General features: G+C 38.9%; 2 protein-coding genes across 2 annotated transcripts; one reads left to right on the top strand and one right to left on the bottom strand.

Annotated features, from left to right (window-relative positions):
• Window positions 1-4,240: 4,240 nt before the first annotated feature.
• AMT2 (ammonium transporter 2) lies at window positions 4,241-11,178 on the bottom strand. Its single transcript, XM_089614885.1, has 4 exons — window positions 10,439-11,178; window positions 9,689-9,974; window positions 9,319-9,422; window positions 4,241-4,854 (listed from the first exon to the last, which is right to left on the bottom strand). Exons 1-4 carry the CDS (start codon window positions 11,024-11,026, stop codon window positions 4,414-4,416), a joined length of 1,419 nt encoding a protein of 472 aa, XP_089471011.1. The 5' UTR covers window positions 11,027-11,178; the 3' UTR covers window positions 4,241-4,413.
• A 7,493-nt stretch (window positions 11,179-18,671) lies between these two features.
• Window positions 18,672-20,026, top strand: LOC149407681 (uncharacterized). Its single transcript, XM_089621382.1, has 3 exons — window positions 18,672-19,635; window positions 19,753-19,812; window positions 19,977-20,026. The coding sequence occupies exons 1-3, from the start codon at window positions 18,672-18,674 to the stop codon at window positions 20,024-20,026; spliced, it is 1,074 nt and encodes a 357-aa protein (XP_089477508.1).
• The last annotated feature ends 343 nt before the right edge of the window (window positions 20,027-20,369 follow it).

The raw sequence follows: 20,369 nt of genomic DNA, 5'->3' as shown, positions 1-20,369 counted from the left end.
TTGATGGAGCACACAAGTTTGATGAGCTTGCTAAACAAAGTCGGATTCAAGCCCAAATTGTAGAGAAGCTCATGCTCCATTTGAAGATCTAATTTCCCACTAGTTTTATTACTTTCATTTGTTGGATTTATTTTTGAACATGTTGATGTGTCATTATGATCCGAGGTTTTCTGGACTGTAGCTTCTTATGGCTATTTCAAATAGGATGAATATTTTCTTGCTTTATGTTTTATTACATTATTTATGAACACATGGTTGCTTCATTAAATATTTCTCTCCTTGTTATTGATTGCTTTTGAATGCTTTTATGATATTTAAATATGCATGAATGCCTCTGCTCTAGAATTGAATGACATAAAATATGAAGGATTTGGATTTCCGTTCATATACTATATGTGAGCACAATCATGTTTTCTAAGTTATAAATCTCTGTTAGAAATTTAATTAACATTTATTGCTTTCTTTATTTCTTATATTGAATGTGTTTTATTGTTTTAGAATCATTTAGAGCTATGATAGCGTCTAAATAATTATTTCCTTATTGTTGGTGATTATTGCACCTTAAATAATCAATTAAATGCGGATAATAATAATTACACTAACAAGAGCTAATTATTAATATAGTTACTAAACAAGATCTAGATTACTTAATTAATTAAACATAAGAAACTTCATCAAGCAACCATATCAGATAAAAGATGAGTTTAAAAAAACTTACAATTTTTGGCTCACGAACCGAAAGCTTTCAGAATCCGTCTTCGTCTTGAACGTACAAGCCTCCACACGATCAGATCTGAAACTCCTCATTCAAGGACTCGATGTGATGACACCGAAGTCTTCCGAAACGTAATCTTCAAGGAAGGTAAGACAAAAGAGTGGACTTCGTTATATCTCACTAGATCTGGAAACGGGGTGTTTCCGATCTTTCTCTCTTATTTCTAAGAATGGAGCTGAAGCGATTCCGAGGGGTATGAGTAGAGGAATTAGAGATTTACCATTCTAGAAATTTTGGGCCTGAGATTCGCAGTGGAGGTTGGTCGTCAGAGCATCGCCGGAAAACGTAAGTTTTGGGTGGTTTCGCGTAGATCTAGGTTTTTGTGTGTGTTTCCTTATAAAATCAACCCCGTAAATGTACTCAAGAGGTCGAGGAGTTCGAAGAACACCTTTCGAACAGATTTTCTGGTCGCCGGAAATTGCCACCGCCGGCGGACCGCTGCCGTCGCCGGAGTTTCGGGCACAAAAATTTGAGTAGAGACCGCTCCCGAATCTGTTTTGTCGTTTCGAGTGCAACCGTAAACTCCGTTAGACCCGATTATCGAGTGTTTGGATAATCGGCCATGTTCGGTGACATGTACTTCGAGGCGAACACTACCTAGCTTCCCGTCGAGCGCTTTTTGGGATCCAAAGAGGTAGGGATTTCTTTACTCGTCCTTTGTGAGAGTTTTTCTTAAATTAAAATTGAGTAATAGGTAGATGTGACTAGGTGAACGCTAAATCTTGTTGACTCGTTTCGTTTTCACGACGAGTTAGAGTTATCGAAATTATAACCTAGTATGATTAGGTTAGATGAAATGAAAAGAATTTATCCGACGTAATGGGCGATGTGTTTCCGTCCACGGGCTGTGATGTCCAAAAAGGTTGTTACGAGGGAGCGATGAGGCATTCCGCTTCCTTTTGTTGTGCAGTGGGTTTACGCGAGGCGAGACTCGAGGTTACCGATCGTTGGACCCACGTCGCCTAGTTGCCTTGGGTCTAGCATTGGTCGTAGGTGATGCGCGTCCACCTGGAACTTTGCAGTCCATGGTAGCTACTCTTGGTACTAATAAAATTGTTGTTATTTATCGGTTAATAACGTAAAGTTGATAATCATGTTTTTGATAATTAATGGTGGTTTTTTTTAAATGAATAAAACCTTAGGGTGAGTAACGGAATTTCTACTGAGCATGTGGAAGCTCACCCCACTTTTCCCTTTCCCCTCCCAGGTGGTGTACAGTGTGATCTCCCGGACGAGGAGTGACGGAGGCTAACTCGTAGGTTCAAGCTCTTTGTTTTGCCTCATTGTACACGTGGTGAGCAACTATGTGACTTGCTTGACCATTTTGACTTAGACTCCTCTATGATGTTGTCTTATGTTTATTTTGTCGTGGTGCTATACTAAACTGTGGTCATTTGTGTTTTGTTGTCTTTCTTTGTTGATGTTGAACCTTGAGACGTGTCTAAATCCCATGGGTGAAACTTTTGTTGACTTTTCATACTATGTCCGACGTATCTACCTATTTTGTCGTGTTGTTATGAAAGTGTCTTTCGAATTTTCTTTATTTCTATTACTATACTAGACCCCATTTTAGGGTGTTACAATTTAATATTGAAATTTTGATAAAACTTGACGAATCCCCTTTTATCCCTCTTTTCCCCTCCAAAAAAAATATTAAAATGTCATTTTTAATGCAACTATATATCTCTTACTCTCTATTTTATCATTAATAATAAGAATTAATTCCGTTTTTACCCCCCTGGACTCGTACCCCGATTTCATTTTACCCCCTGGACTCGGGATTGTTGCAGAACTCATCTCAGAACTTAGACACGTGTTACAAGTTGGCACTTCCGTCAGTATTTGGACGTTAAGTTCAACATTTTGATGACGTGACAATATTTTCTATTATTCTAAATACTTTTAATATTAAAATATTATTATCAGATTAAATAATTAAATAATTTCTATTATTCTCTCTCTCTTCTCCCTCTCTGTCTCTCTCTCTTTACTTTCTTCTTTTTTTCTTCTCTGCATTTTTTTTTCTGGTTCAGTGTGGTTGTGTTTCCTGCTTCACATTCATGAAGAATATTATTTAATTTAATTCTCTCAGTCTCTTTGGTTTTCTCTCTCTCTCTCTCTCTCTCTCTCTCTCTCTCTCTCTCTCTCTCTCTCTCTCTCTCTCTCTCTCTCTCTCTCTCTCTCTCTCTCTCTCTCTCTCTCTCTCTCTCTCGGAGCTCTGAGATTTCTCTCCAGTGGCGTCTCTCTCTAACACACAAGAACACTCTGCACCGACTCCTGGAAAAAACCACGTTCCTCGGCACAAACCCGAAACCCTCACCGAGAGGATTAGAATTATCGCCGGAGTACTCCAATTCAAGTATCTCTAGTTTTCGGAGGACAGAACATGCCTTTTCGGGAAGAGCCGAAACCTGAACACCGGAGAAGTAGCCGGGGTAGAGCTCTGAGGGCATCAAAAAAAGGAGTTATCTTTTTACCTGCAAGGACCTCAACAAGCTCAACAAACTCCTCGAGAAGCTCAGACTTCAAAATCCAGCGACACTCTTTCCTCAAGACCTCCTTCGCGGATCCGCCGAAGATCTCCGCGAGAGAGAATCCGAGCTCGTCGAGCTTCCCGATCACCGCCGCGAATCCCCTGACCTCTCCGCCGCGAACGAGCTCCGAAAATCCTTTCTCGGCGAACTCCGACCTCAGCGCGGCGGCGGAAAGGCGCGAGGCATCGGCGCCGGAGACGATCAGGCTCTCGAGGATCATCGCGAAGTCCTCGAGCTTCCCGTCGCGGGCGAGCTTGAGCGCGAAATCGGCGAAATAGCGGAGGCGAGACTTCGAAGACGAAGAGGAAGAGTCGAACCTGAGTGTGGAGAGAGGCGGCGATCTAGAAGCCGCGGCGGAGAGAGAGGAGGATGAGGAGAGCTTGGCGGACTTGGAGGAGGATCGGCAATGGCGGTTAGGGCTAGGGCTAGGGTTAGGGTTTGGAGAGGGAGAAATGGAAGGAGAAGAGGAAGAGGAAGAGGAGACGAGAAGTACGAAATCTCTCATTTCTCTGCCAACCGTTTGTGATGTTTGAGAAGGACTTCTGATTTGTGACTACGTGGAGGAGCAGAGAAGAAAAGAAGAAGAAGAAGAAGAAGAAGAAGAAGAAGAAGAAGAAGAAGAAGAAAGGAGAGAGAGAGAGAATTATAGAAATTATTTAATTATTTAATCTGATAATAATATTTTAATATTAAAAATATTTAGAATAATAGAAAATATTGCCACGTCATCAAAATGTTAAACTTAACGTCCAAATACTGACGGAAGTGCCAACTTGTAACACGTGTCTAAGTTCTGAGATGAGTTCTGCAACAATCCCGAGTCCAGGGGGTAAAATGAAATAGGGGTACGAGTCCAGGGGGTAAAAACGGAATTAATCCTAATAATAAATATACAACCTAACCCATATTTAACCATAAGCACGTTCCAAGATGAAAAATAGTACTTATCTCGCACTCACAAAATACTCCATCTATATCCATAGTTTTCAAAGTTCACACAGAGCCAAATTAGGGTTTAAAAAAATAAAAAACAAGACATACAAATATCAACATGTTAACTACACACAAAGGAGCCAAACTAGTAATCAAGACTTGATTAATCGTTCATAAGTTAATTGTCACACCCCTGGCGCCATTAATATAAGGCGAAGGCGCGTGCGTTTCCTCGGCTAAATTCGCAGTGTTCCAACCGTGCCTCGTGGGATCGAATTTTTCCCCGTCCCCCCAGAGGGCATATGCCTCTTCCCCGTGGACCGCATCATCCCCGATCTGTAGTTGTTCGTCCGACATCCTCAACGGTATCACCAGCCTGATCACAAGAAGTATGATCGTCGTTGACACCACATTCCATCCGATTATGAACAACGCTGCCACGAGTTGTTTTAAAAATTGTTTCCCGCCAGTCCCACCATAGAATGCTCCTCTGGATTCTGGGTGTGGTAATATGAGACGACACAGCTCTGGCTCGGCGAGTAGGCCTGTCAGGAGGCCTCCGAGCAGTCCTGCCACCGCGTGCGTGTGGAATACCCCAAGCGCATCATCCACCTAAAATATTTATAATAAAATATAACTAAATTAGTTATTCTAGCAGTAATGAATGTAAATAATTGTAATTTGTATCATGTTAAGGTATTAAAAAAAAAAAAGGAAATGCTGTATTTTAAGAGCAACATTTTTAAAATAGTTGGCAATTTTAAATCCTAAAAGAAATTATGTTTTTTTTTTCTAATTGTAAGAAGATATTTGAGATTAATTTTCTTATAAATAAAAATGTAAACAATAAAAAAAATTAAATAGAATAAATAGTAAACAATTTTTTTAAAGAAATGTATAATCATCGTGAAAAATAATTGTTTATAATTAAAAAAAAAAAGTATTCATAGTAAAAACGCTATTTTCATGAGATGCATCATTAAACATCAGAAGAAGAATCAGTGCTTGTAAAATTAGTTCTACGAAATTATGAGATCTAAGTCATTAAGTCGTGAAGAGATATACTATAATGTCCTTCCGGGTCAAACAAGTTCACAGTTTTTAAACTTCATGTGGAGCAAGATGGCAATATATCATGATTACGTTTTATAAGGGGAATTCAGGATGTCCAATTCAGTTGAAGCACGTATTGATTATATAAAAAAACAGATGACAGAGCATATAATAGTGTCATATGAATAGTTGGCAAAAGGAAAATGTGACAGAGCACGTATTGTCCAATTCATGTTAAGGTATTAAAAAAAAAGGAAAATGTTGTATTTTAAGAGCAACATTTTTAAAATAGTTGGCAATTTTAAATCCTAAAAGAAATTATGTTTTTTTTTTTTTCTAATTGTAAGAAGATATTTGAGATAATTTTCTTATAAATAAAAATGTAAACAATAAAAAAAATTAAATAGAATAAATAGTAAACAATTTTTTTTAAAAAATGTATAACCATCGTGAAAAATAATTGTTTATAATTAAAAAAAAAAGCATTCATAGTAAAAACGCTATTTTCATGAGATGCATCATTAAACATCAGAAGAAGAATCAGTGCTTGTAAAATTAGTTCTACGAAATTATGAGATCTAAGTCATTAAGTCGTGAAGAGATATACTATAATGTCCTTCCGGGTCAAACAATTTCACAGTTTTTAAACTTCATGTGGAGCAAGATGGCAATATATCATGATTACGTTTTATAAGGGGAATTCAGGATGTCCAATTCAGTTGAAGCACGTATTGATTATATAAAAAAAACAGATGACAGAGCATATAATAGTGTCATATGAATGAAAACGATTGATTGTACCTATAATATAATATAAATATATAATATAATGCGGAGGAGAATTATGTCTTACTGATGTTAAATCAAGAAAACAAATGAGACAAGACAACCAAATATTTGGCATTTATAGAAGAAAACAAAGTAGCGTATATATAAACTAAAATGAATTCAAGGTAATCCCCTAATTGAGCTTAACGACCATGTTTCTCTAGTTTTAATATTATTTGGATGTAAATTATAATTGTCAACTAAACATTGATAGACTTTGAATAAAATGAAGAACATATGCAACTAAATAAAAAATTAAAATGTTCAAAAAAGTGTAGATTATAAGTGATACTTCAATAGAGAGAGAATCAAACGAGAGAATATTTCTGCTGCTTTTTTTTTGTTTTACGAGAAGTAAAAGCCTCAATTTATAAAAGAGTAAGAGACTAAAGAATTAAATCTTTACATGAAAATTAGGAAATGTGCAATTTTCAAGAAAATAGTGCAACTTTCAAGAAAAACTCGATGGTAAATGTTAAAAAAATCGAGATTTGATTAAAGTTCGTTAAAGATTGCTTGGTGGAGAGGTTTGGTGAGAATGTTAGTAACTTGTTGTCAAATTGGAATATATTCCATGGAGACAGTCGTAGACTGAATTTTCTCGCTAATAAAGTGGTGGTCGATCTCGATACGTTCGGTTTGGTAGTGTTGTGTTGGATTCTTATTTGCAATACTCAATGCGGCTTGATTATTACGTAACATCTTGATAGAGTCGTCGAGCTTGATATATCTTTATCACACAATGTATAATTGGTGAAGATTTGATAACCAGACATGTGATCAAAATCCACATAATCAACAATCCATATTGATTCACAGTTCGTGATGGCATGGAGAGTTTGGGATATAGTACATCGTTCAGTAATGTTTATGGAGGTATAACTCCAGAGCTGGACTTGCTTGATGATTTTCTAGGGAGTGCGAGTTGGTCATTGTTGAAAGTTGTGGTGGTCTCTGAAGCAAGAGTCGATGTCGATGTTAAAGCTGAGTTCCCGCTTGAGTTCGGGTCCTTGGTGTACCAAGTTGACTTCCAGTCTTTTAGCTTTCCGTGAATCTTCCAACACGTTTATCAGTTTTGGCCCGATCGTTTATAGTGATCATAGTATGATCGAACTTTTTGCAAGATATGTTATCAGAGACAGTTTGAGTAGCAAGGCTCTCGTCTAGACTTACGAGTACGGATGGCACAAAGATCGAGATCAGAAAGCTTCCTTGAAGCATTATCTTTATTTCGGCTTTCTTCATGTGTGACCGCATAGAAAGCGTTTATCGGTTTTGGTTCGATCGTTTGTAGTGATCATAATATGGTCTAACTTTGCAAGAGATGTTGTTAGAGATAGTTTGAGAAACAAGGCTCTTGTCTTGACTTACGAGTACGGATGGCTCAGAGCTCGAGATCGACGATCTTCCTTCAAGCAATGGTGGAGTAGCGAAGAAATACATCGTGAAATAGCTTGTGAAGAGTGTTTTTAGTCTCGAATAGCTCTGACACATCTTCTGAGCTTTCGAAGACCTCTCTTGCGGCCTCCCAAATTTCTGCAACGGTGGAGTAGAGAAGGAAAATTTTCCCGAGTTTATGAGGCAAGATATTACTATGATGTTATCGGCCTTCCATCCTTTATATATCGGATCTTCACTCTTTGGAGCCTTCGTCTTACTAATGAAGCTTCGCCTGGAAGCGAACATGAGGAAAGATTGAGACCACTAAAGGTAGTTGTGGTCATTGAGTTTGTGAATTCGTGACATGATGAGCGAATTGATCTAGGTTTGGCAGGCGTGGATGATGAGTTAGACAAGATTGTAGTTAGGAAAAAAGATTTTTTTAAGGTGTTCATAGTATTTTTGTTTTTGGGATCTGATAGCATATAGAATTTTAACAGATAATTCGATAAAGATAAAGAGAGAATCAAGTGAGAGAATGATTTTACCTATTGTATTTTATAAGAGGTGGGAGCGTCTACTTATACAAGAAGAAGAAAATAAAGAATTATATCTTTACACTGAAATGTGGAAAGATACTTTTAAAAAATATACAAATACATGAAAAATAGAGATGTGAAACTTGAAAAAAAAAAAAATACTGCAATTTAGCTCCGTGCAAGTTTTAAAGTTAGATATATGAGCCACTCCAATGCAAATTAAAATAGCATATTAAGAAGACAAATTAAAGTACTTGAGAAATGCGCGTGCTTTTGTAACATGTGGAACTGTAATTGATGATAAGCCACTTGCTTAACAACTATCCTTGTATTTTGATATTTTAAGATAATATATGGCTTTCCAAGATAAAATATTGAATCCAAAAAGAATTGAAATATTGAAATATGCTCTAAAATCCCCTTTTTAATTCGCGCGCGTATATAATCTAAGTATGAATGAAAACAGTAAAAAAATTTAAAATTCTCGAAAAATAAGGAGGTTAGTTAGGCGTGAAATTAATAGAAAGTCATCTAATTAGGGAATCTAAAGTTTTCTAAGTAGAACAATATATATCACATTGAATTCAATATTATTTTAGGCTTCTCACAGATCTAATCTATTTTAATGTTCGCATGATTAAAATATAATGTTTTTAAGTTTAATATTTTTACAGTTTTAGTTATTTTAAATCTTTTAAAAATTAACGTATTTTAAAATGGTAAATAATTATTTTCTTTATTAAAAAAAATGTTTTTTTAGATGTTAAATACCCATAGGATGGGTAAAACAGTGTATAAAGTTATATAGACCAAAATCAGTAAACAAATTTTAAAAATGACTGTAAACATAAAAAATAAAAAAAAATAAAAATGATACTGTACAGCATAATAAATTACTTTTTTGTAATAATAATTTATGGTACGCTAATTTTTAGATGAAGAAAAAAAAACGGCTACTTGAAGTAGTTACCGCTAATTAAATTTAGATTTTAATCAGTCACCTAACTTCTCTTTCAAGACTTTTCTAAAGTGAAGAAGAAAGACTTACAAGAAACTGAAGAAGGATTAAGAACGAGTAACATAACAATCAACAAAGCAAACACGTAATATACACCAGGACAGCCAAAAGTTTCCTGGAAGTTTCTAAATTGAACAGGAATTAACTGCGAATATCACGTGTACGTATGAAAACGATATGAAAATAATTTGGATTGAATTTTAGGCACTAGATCTAGATGCATGTTTGTATAGGTATATAGTGTGAAAATGAACTGACCTTCTGGAAGAGACTTGACTTCTTGTGAATCACCATCATTGACACCCATGGAATGCTGCCAGAGAGTATTCCCATCACTATAGCCGCCCACGATTGTACCAATCCTTTAATTCAACAAAAATAAACATCCAACATACTTACCCTACAATATAATGCTAAATAAACAAGTACAAGTTATTCTAACCACATTCACTTTTTTTGTTAAAAAAATCTAATGTTAATCATACCTTAATATTACAGTTTAAATCATTTTAACATAAAAAAGAAATACTACAAATAATAACGTTCCTCATCTTATGGAGTATACGTTGTATATATATTTGAGAATTCTCAAATGACTAGAAATAATGATAAAAAATTTATGGCTGACCTGCACCGGGAGTGACACAAGCGAGACCGGTTATCATTCCTTGGATGGCGCCGATGACAGAGGGCTTTCCGAAGAAGACAACGTCGAGGGTGGTCCAGACGAGGAGACTAGTGGCGGCGCAAATGTTGGTGTTGAGGACCGCGATGGACGCCCCGATGTTGGCCGCGTAGGGCGCCCCTCCGTTGAATCCGGACCACCCCATCCACAGCAGCCCTGCCCCCGCCATCATCAACAGCACGTTGTTCGGCACAAATCTTTCTCTGTCGCTCCTCAGCCTCGGTCCCACCTTTTAAGCAACCAATTTCACCACGCCAATAATCAGTGTCATCCACGCGTTATCAATAAGATAGACGCGATAAGTGCTACAAAATAACTCTAACTAGCTCAATTTTGGTTACCGACCTATAAATTCATGCGAATAAAGAGAAGAATAGTACATGATTCATTCAAATTTTTTCTCCTAATGACCAGAAATGTTTGCAGGAAAAAAACAAATCTATGATTGTAATTCACCGGCATACATTAACTCGTGGGTTAATAATTGTACCACCAACGGTACATTGCTTTTATACAGTTTTGTCATGACAACATAAATTTCCGTGTAAATAATACCACTAGCTAGTAGTCATGTTTTTAAAAAACAAACTACACAAGCAAGGTTTGAAAGGAATTTTAATAAAATAAAACCAAGGGTTGAAAAAGTCAACAGATGAATAATGAATGGGTTGGGTTAGGTTAGGTGTAGTATACCCAATAAGCAGCGGTGAAGCCGGAGATGCCAGAAGAGAGGTGAATGACGTAACCACCGGAGTAGTCAATGACCCCCCACTGATAGAGAAAGCCTCCGCCCCAGAGGCTGAAAGCCCCGACGGTGTAGGAGAAGAGGAGCCACATGGGGACAAAGGCCATCCAGGCCTTGATGTTCATGCGGCCGAGGACGGAGCCGGCGAGGAGGATCATGGTGATGGCGGCGAAGGTGAACTGGAAGTAGACGAGCGTGGCCATCGGGTAGAGGGGAGCGACGTTGATGCCCTCGGGGACTCGGGCCTGGGCGGTGAGGTACTTCTGCCCCAGCGCCGGGGCTCCCTTCCCCCAGAACGGCAGGAGTTGGTCCCCGAAGGCGATGCGGTATCCCACCAGCACCCAGCAGATGAGCACCGCCGCGTAGGCGTACAGGGCCATGAACGCCGAGTTCACCGCCCACTTCTTCTTCACTATGCTCGCGTACAGGATCACCAGCCCCGGCATGCTCTGCATCGCCACCAGCACCGACGCTGTCAGCTGCCACGCGTTGTCTCCCTTGTTCAGCCATTCTGGCGCCGCCGTCCTCATCGCCATCAACCACCCAAGCGATTAGATGATCGCCTATGGATTCTTTTTTCCTTTTCCAACTACTACCCTCCCGGTTCTATGGGTTTCGCACCTAATAAACTCCTCCAATTATAAATGAGAGACAGAGAAACTAGAGAGAAAGAGGGGGAGAGAGAAATTTATATTCGATCGTCAACCTATTGGTCAGTTTTATTCAAGTTCGACGTCACTCATAAACAAACAAAAAAGAAAAGTCTTTGTTGATTTTTCTTACAAAGTTCTATAATAGTCCCATTTTATAAGAAATTGACATTGATATTATAAATACATTTTATCAAAATTGTTAGGATCGTAATTTATCTTAACACCGAACAGCCACAAAATAACGAATAGGAACTGTTTGAGGTGCAAATATGTGGAGAACGATTAGAAACCTAAGTTAAGTTTCGAATACCGACTTACAAAACTGAAAGTATCAGAGAAATACTCGGTGTGATAAAGACTAGTCAAATTAAAGCTTACGAAGGCCACGTAAGCACCAATAATCGTTTTGATAACCCACGAACAGTTACCAGAACGGTTATGTCACACAATGCGGATAATTATTAATTAACCGCCTAAGACGTGTGACTAATCAACCCACGTCTATACATGACCCCTACCTATAAAAAGCACATGACCAAATAAAAAGGCTTGATACTGATTCTGACAAGAGACCTATGTTGCACAACTTTTCCATCTTCATTTTCACCTTTGTATTATATTCCCTTGTAATTCGTACATCTTGTATTGAGATTCATCTCATATAATAACAATCCGGTCTTTACACACATTATAATGCCGAGTCTTTTCGGCATACACGTGTAATCACCGAGACAATTGTATTTATTTTCTAACACCAACAATTTACTGCTAGAAGGAGGGGCAATCAGCGTTGAAATTCGATGGCAAGTTCGTCTGAAAACCGAGACCTGGAAACGGAAGGAGATCCTCAAGAGTGAAGAGCACCAGCAAATCGATCATCACAACAGAACTCTACCGCTGACTGTTGAAGAAATTGCGGGAATGCTCCCACAATTGAGTCTTCCGGAGTTGTTTAGAGATGCAAGAGCGCCTATCAAAACTAGAAAAGAAGAATAATGATTTGGAGGAGCATATTAGGGCCAAACGTGTGGTACGCAGAGCAATCGTGACACCGGAGGATAATACCCCTTGCCAAATATTGTCGGGAAAAGAAATCGATGACGCTGAAGACGGGTCTAAGAAGGCCAAAAAAGACACGCCAAAGATAGATATGAAAAAGAAGTAATCGGTGAAGACAATGTTAGTTTTGATCATCTTTATAATCGGAGGTTTGATGATAGATATCCACCCTCGGAGGAATACCCATTGCCTAAAAAGGCTAAGTCGAAAAGTACTCGGGCGTCCAAATTAGAATCAGACACCTAAGAAGCAGAAAGCAGTACCCAAACTAACTTTCAAATACTTGAACGCCGAATTGAAGAAGTGGCATTTGGTCAGAGAAACTTTTTGTCACGCAGAGAAGAAACCACTTTGTCATTCACCTCAAAGGTATTAGAGCACATTTCGCATCACAAGTTCAAAATGTCGAGCATCCAACCATACGACATAAAATCCAACCCAGGGGATCACCTTGACACATATAAGTCCTGGATGGCATTACAAGAAGTCCCCAGGTGATGTTCCAAGCATTTTTCATCACTTTGTCAAGAACCGCTAAGGAGTGGTATCGGAAGTTGAGACCGAATTTAATCGGTTCGTGGAAACAAATGTGCAACATCTTAATGGATCAGTTTGTGGGATCTCGAGTAGTAAAAACTTTGAGGAAATGTTGCTGGCAATCCAACAGAGGTCTGATGAATCTCTGAAAGATTAACTCAATCGTTATTCGGAAAAAGCCATCTTGGTATATGATCTAAATGGAGATTTCAGATTATCCGGGATCACGTTGCAGATGTGTACCAACTTGGACAGATGTGTACCAACTTGGTTCTACGGTGGTTGCTACAAAAGATTATACCCAAAGACTACAACAAATTCCTCTTGAAAGTTCAGAAGTACATAAGCCCCGAAGAAGCAAGACTTGCGACATAAATGATCGATTAACCTAGAAACCGATCGGATGATGATCACAGAGATCATCACTCTAACCGTTGTCGGGATGATTGGCACCATGATGATCGATACCATGATGATGGGCTTAAAGAAGATCGGCGTCCCCCGCAAAAGAATCGGTCAGAGCAAGTGCTGAGCAAGCATACGACAAGTATCACCCCCTCACAATGGGGATAGATGAAATGTTTGCGCTCACCGAGCACCGAGAAATTTTTCCAAAGCCCGCCAAGATCAAGAAGGATCGCACCAAGTACTCTGCTTTCCACCATGGCATTGGAAACAACACCACCTATTTTTTCAACCTGAAAGAAACGATTAAAGCTCTGATCAGAAGAGGAAAACAACATAAATATCGACCAAATGAGCCTGATCGACGGGAGGAAGAAGATAAGCTTGAGAAGGTTTACAATGAAATAGCTTTCATAGATGGAGGACCGCACCGTGGTAGAGACACTCACGGAGAACAAAAGAATTATGTCCGAGAAGCTAGATGTTCACTTTCTACGGTAATGTTCTCATTAGAACACCAACCAAGAAAGATGATGAGGAAGGTTTTAGAAGATATCACCTTCTCTGACGCTGACGGAAGATGGGTGCACTTTCCCCACAACGATCCGATTGTAATTAAAGCTACGACCGGGAATCATGTGGTTGGAAGAATACTTACCGACAATGAGAGCTCGGTAGACATACTAGATGGGGATACATTCGGATAAAATGGATCCAAAGATAGATTCTCTCGCTCCATCCCCAACGCAGCTATACGGCTTAAGAAGACTCCATCATGCCAAACAGCCTCATCTTGCTCCCTCTGACCATCGGTGAGCATCTGAGGACAAAAATTGTCAACTCCGAATGGGTCGTTATTCCTGGGTCTTCAGAATTCAATGTCATGATCGACAGACCAACTTTACAAGAATTAGGTGCGGTCACATCCGTGTAATATATGACAGTCAAATTCTCGACAAAATTGAGAATCGGAGTAGCGACGAGAGACCAGGCGACTGCCAAGAGCTGTTACTCGTACTACCTAAAAGGAAGTCAGGATAAGTGCATCCACTCGGTGATGATGGTGCATGAAGACCTCGACCCAAGATTGCCAAGCAAAAGAAGTCAGGATAAGTGCGTCCACTCAGTGAGAAGGCTTTGCATGTCGACAAGTACCTGAATGAGGTATAAAAACTAAACTCATCTCTTTACTAGAAAATAGCTCAGAAGTATTTGCTTGAAAGCAAGCCGTTATTATATGAATAGATCCTAATCATGCTTGTTCCTGATTAAATATCGATCCAAAAACGAGACCGATTAGGCAAAAAAGAAAGTCTATTAATGCCAATAGATACACAACACTTAAAAAGGAAGTTTACAAGCTTATCTCTAATCGGTTAATTACATAAATAAAATACCCAATTGGCTTGCCAATCCTGTTATCGATGATTTAGTAGTTAAAAATCGAGCTGCAGTTGTTATATCCTACAACTACTTTTCAAATATTAAGGAATTTTTTAATGGAACTAAATCCTTTAAAATGTACATTTGGTGTTTCTGTAGGAAAATTCCTCGGGTACATTGTAAACGAGAGGTGTATAGAAGCAAACCCAACTAAAATCAAGGCATCACTCGACATGAGACCCCTGAGGAGCATCAAAGAGGTTCAAAAGCTGACTGGATCCATCACCGCACTAGGAAGGTTTATCTCTCGGTCAACTAATAAGAGTGTCTGATTCTTTGACATCTTGAAGGAATCAAAAAGAGTTCGAATGGACCGAGCAGTACAATGAGGATTTCCATAAGTTACCACCTCAAATGGTGAAATTTCAACAAGGAGAGCTGCTTGATCTATATCTCGTTGTCTTTTCCTGCATACTATACATGCCGCCTTATTGTGATGCAGATATTATAAGGTGAAAATTTTGTTGGCTTTATTGCCCACAAGAAGAGCAATAGTTATTACTTATATGCATTTGATGTAATAAAGTCTCACAAAGACTCTTGCTTGTAACTGTTGAATAATTAATAAAGAGTTGAAACTTTCATTCATTCTTCCATGTTTGTTTGAAACTTTATGATAAACCTTAGTCTTTAGTCCTTAAAAAAACCTAACAACAAATGAAGAGTCAAATATAGATTTGCATGAACAAACTCTTCTTGGTTTGCTTAAAACAGTATATTCACAATCTAAGGATCAAAGGGCTATTGATCCCAGTGTGATTGTTAGGAGAACCTATGATGTCTGGTTATGAGACATAGAGAGTTGGAGACTCTATAGTTCTTTCTAGGTATCTTTTGAAGATACTGAATTGACCAGTGCACTTCTAGAGACAGCATAAGAACAAACCATTTAACATCTTCTGTCTCAAAGTCACTATGTATGAATTGCATCATGCTTACATCAATCCTGAAATGAGACATGTCATTTCATAGCTTACATACTCTCATTTGAGAAAGTCTGAGTTCTAGATTCACTATGTGATATAGACAAGACCTATTGATGAAGTACTAAGTTATGAAGATATCATGAACAACTTTGTGAAGATCTCATAGATATGGAATTCATGTACAAGATTGCTGACATGCAATGTATAACATATCATTCTTTGTTCCTTGGAATGTGAATAAATGAACTGGCTAATGTCCAAATTGAGTCATAACTCTTTTGGATGAATCAATGTGACTTGTTAGAACCTCGTCAATACATTGTTTCTAACTTATTCACAAGTGACAAATGAGTTGAGGAAATAACAACTAGAAGGGTAAAATGGTAGTTTTATAAATCCCCATCTAGTTGATGATATTTATGAAGGGTAAACATTGATAATATCCAATGGATCCACTCATCACAATTAAGTAGAATTTGAGTAGAAAACATATTCATTTGAACCGAGAGATTTTCAGTGTCAACTCTTTAGTGCAGTCAGTTGACATTAAGCTAGAACTTAGAAAAGGTTTGTGAACTTTTGTGTCCAAGCATGTTAGCTCAAGCTTTGTTCATTTGGATCCATGAGGTCACTACCACAAGTCATTAGAGTAGGATTAGTTAAACTAGTAGCTAAGTCAAAACAAGTTCAAGTGTTGAACTAGACGAATTTTACAAAAATTGTCTAAAGGGTGATTTTTCTCCATAAGGACATAAGATGGTATAAATGTCAAAATAATATTTTGGACATTATCGTATGATGATAATGTAAATTAGTTCACATGGCCATGAATAGGATTTGGGCCTTGAGGATTGAATTTCATTTTATGGAATTTTATGTGAAAATTCTACGTGGGCTTTTCTTGTACTGTCTTGAACAAATAAAGAACCATCTACAAGCATGTTCTAGATGATATTTTCGTGGCCTCCATCAAAATAAAGAGAGAATTTATTTTATGCATTGGTGTATGAAGATACTTGCCAAAAAGGAAAAGAGGAAACAAATTTATAGCACATGCTATGATGTTGGACGGCCAAAGAGAGGAAAAAGGGATAAAAAAATTTCCAGCCTTGGTATTTTTATGATAGGAATGGGAAAAAAATATTGTGCTCATGAATCTGTGATATTCAACCATAATAGAAAGAGGAAATTGTCTCTTCAAGGCAATCCATTCTCCTATAAATAACACACCACATTCACAATGTTGAAATAAGTTTTTTGGTGAGACCTTCTCTCTCTAGGTTGGCCGTCCCATATCTCTCTCTCCCTCTCTTCTTCTTGCTCTTTTGTTTTGGCACCTGGGTCCTCATTAGACCTAGCATTTTGTATTAGCTCTTTGGCTCTAAGACTAGTTCTTGAGTCATTGTGTTTAATAGTGCCCACACAATAAATTATTTCCAAACTCGAAGACTCTAGTGGTAGAAACTATCGTGGTTACTCGGATTCAAGAAGACACGAAGGAGATAATCTAAGTGGGGAGACGAGCGATTCAACCAATCCAAAAGATTCTCAACGCTCAACCTTCAAGCAAGGTTGGTACCGAGTGAAAACTCGTTATCGTTTTTTTTTTATATTATATGTTCATGCACTTTGTCTAGGTAGTAAAATCGTTTTTACATGTTTTAAAGAATTTTTTATATTCCGCCGCTTACTAGAAGCGATAAATTATTCTTAATCCTAGATCTTTTCCTACAAATTTTCCCCTCAAAATAAACCTGGCAACAATCAAACAGAGGAAATAACATCTGACCAAGGGAACACCGGCCTCAGTAGAGACTTAAAAGTCATAATCGAGGCCGAGCGCGCCTAGGCTAGCAAACGACTTCCACGACCTGGTCTCTCCCGACGAGACCTCTCGACATGACCTAGGTCTCTCACGATGGGACCTGTTCTCTGTCGATGAGACCTCCCGATAGGACCTGATCTCTCCTGATGGGACGTGGTCTCTTCCGACGAGACCTCCCTACGAGACCTCCCGACCAGACCTAACCCTTTCTCGACGGACCTAGGTGTTTCTCGACCAGACCTCCTAACGGGTCCTAGGACTCCCCCAAAAAAACATCTCGGCGGGACCTGGCCTCCAAAGGTCACACACCTTCTCGCCTAACCACATTTATGAAGCTCAGCCTTCATCCCACATTCTCATCCTCTATAAATAGAAAACCTCAGCACAAGGATAATGTAAGTTTTTTCCAACTTGCAAACACTATGCACACACACAAATTCTATCTTCAAATACTAATGTTTGGAGACTAGATGAGACTTATCCACATTGAAATTAGACCAATACTAATATTAAGAGTTAGAGTATGTGTCGGGGGCAATCTATACGCGCCTCCTCTAGTTCACTGTTTGCTTCATTCTTTGGGGATGACCAAAAAGACTCCGACTACCAAAGGTTGATGATCCAAGGGAGAACCACACCCATCCTACGTGCGACCTCAAGATAAGGCCTTGGGTCGAACCGCGAATGGCTTTTCTATGTTAGTCCAAAACCAAACATCAACATTTTGGTGCTAGATTAGGGGGTAACGAGAATATATGCATGCTCTCGCCATCTCTCAAACACAACGTCTCATCCGAGATGATAGAAAGGCAAGGATCTCTCACATGGTGAGGCCTTAGGACATCTGCATACCCACTACGCAAACACCAGGCTCGCATGCGGCACCTCAAGCATCCAACCTCCCACCGTGTAGCCTCCGTGCTCCCGTGCGGCACCTCTCATGCGACCTCTGGGGGTTGGCCCGCCCACAGTGCAGCCTCCGAGATTCCATGCGACATCTTATGGGACTGCCTGCCCGTGGCGCAGCCTATAGGCTCTCGTGTAGCTGAAGAAATCTGTAATTAATATTGTAAATATTCTGCATTTACTCGGTAGAATAGGAGCTGTTATTGTGAATATTCTATATTTAGCTAGTGAGATATTCTAGCATTAGTTAGCTTATTTTTTCCGAGATATCCTAGATTGTAACTGATTGTATCTCGCCTATTTAAGCAGTGCTTAAGGCTCATAATAAAATATCGGTTCATACCATAAGCTTTCATGGTATCATAGCGATTCCCTTATGGAAAAACCGATAAACAGTAAAACACAAAACACTCATTCCTCTTCCTCCATGGAAATTTCCCAACCATCAACAGTCCATTCGTCTATGCTCATCACAGGGCATAGATTAACTGGACAGAATTTCTTGGAGTGGGCCCAATCCGTGAAGCTTGCCATTGACGGAAAAGGAAGGCTTGGATACCTAACAGGTGAAGTCAAGCAGCCGAAGGTGGGAGATGAAGGATATACCATCTGGAGGTCAGAGAACTCATTGGTTATGGCGTGGCTGCTCAATTCGATGGAGGCCTCAATAGCCAAACCGCATATGTTCTTGAAGACCGCCAAAGAGGTATGGGACTCGGTCAGAGAAACATACTCTGATCGAGAGAATGCTTCGCATGTCTTCGAGTTGAAGACAAATCTATGGCAATCCAGGCAGGTTGGTCGAGATATGACAACCTACTACAACGAGATGGTTGCGCTATGGCAGGAGTTGGATCAATACAATGAAGATACCTGGGAGAGTGCAGCCGATTGTGCCAAACAGAAAAAGAGGGAAGAAAATGACCGTGTGTATGTGTTTTTAGCAGGTGTAAATCGAGATCTTGATGAAGTGAAGGGAAGAATTCTCGGGAGACGACCGCTGCCCTCAATCCGAGAAGTCTTCTCGGAAGTCATAATTGAAGAGAACAGGAGGAAGATCATGCGTGGTAGTGGAGAAGCTGCTGATCGGACAACAGAGACATCAGCCTTGTTTACCCGAGAAAACGAGGAGAAGAAGAAGCCGTGGTGCGACCATTGCAAGAAATATTGGCACACAAAGGAGACTTGTTGGAAGATACATGGCAAACCGGCCGGGTACAAAACGAAGAAGGAAAGAGCCTTACAAGCTAACATGGCCGATTCCTCTCAAGAGCAATCTGTTCAACCCGAACAGCCACCTTTCACCAAGGCTCAGATAGACCACCTTCTAAAACTCCTCCAACTCTCTCAAAAAGCTTCAAACTCTGATATTCCCTCGTGTTCCTTCGCAGGTTCCCTATCTACCTTTTTATGCTCAAAAGAAAATAATATTTGGGTAATTGATTCAGGTGCAACAGATCACATGACCGGAAATTCTCGCCTTTTTCTATCCTATAAACCTTGTGCAGGGAATAAAAAGGTTAAAGTTGCAAATGGTACTCTTACACCAATTGCAGGAATAGGGAAGTGTAAAAATATCAAATATCTCTCTATCTAAAGTCCTTCATGTTCCAAGTTTAGCCTGTAACCTTGTGTCAGTAAAAAAAATCACAAAAGAGCTAAATTGTCGTGCTATCTTCTTACCTGATTCTTGTGTTTTTCAGGAATTAACAACGGGGAGGATGATTGGCAGTGCTGAGGAACATGATGGTCTCTATTATCTTGAAGAAGGATCGGACGTGAATAAAATAGGTCAAAAGACTTCTTGTTTTCAAATTTTTTCTTTTCCGATGAATAATAAAGAAGTGTATTTGATGCATTTTAGACTAGGACATCCTAGTTTTTCATATTTAAAAAGGTTGTATCCTACTCTTTTTTTAAATAAAGATCCTTCTTCATTTCATTGTGATATATGTGCTTTAGCTAAACATCACAAAAATCATTATCCTACACGGCTTTATACACCTACATCCCCATTTTCACTAATTCATAGTGATATTTGGGGACCTTCTCGTGTATCTACATTAAAAGAAAAGAGGTGGTTTATGACGATTATTGATGATCACACTAGGATAAGTTGGGTTTA

The sequence above is a fragment of the Urtica dioica genome, chromosome 1 (genome assembly GCF_054948205.1).
Source record: "Urtica dioica subsp. dioica isolate 48M chromosome 1, U.dioica_male_clone48M_v1_H2, whole genome shotgun sequence".
NCBI classification, from domain to species: Eukaryota; Viridiplantae; Streptophyta; class Magnoliopsida; order Rosales; family Urticaceae; genus Urtica; species Urtica dioica.
The sequence above is the reverse complement of the archived record's forward strand: the minus strand, read 5'-3'. Positions and strand labels throughout refer to the sequence as shown.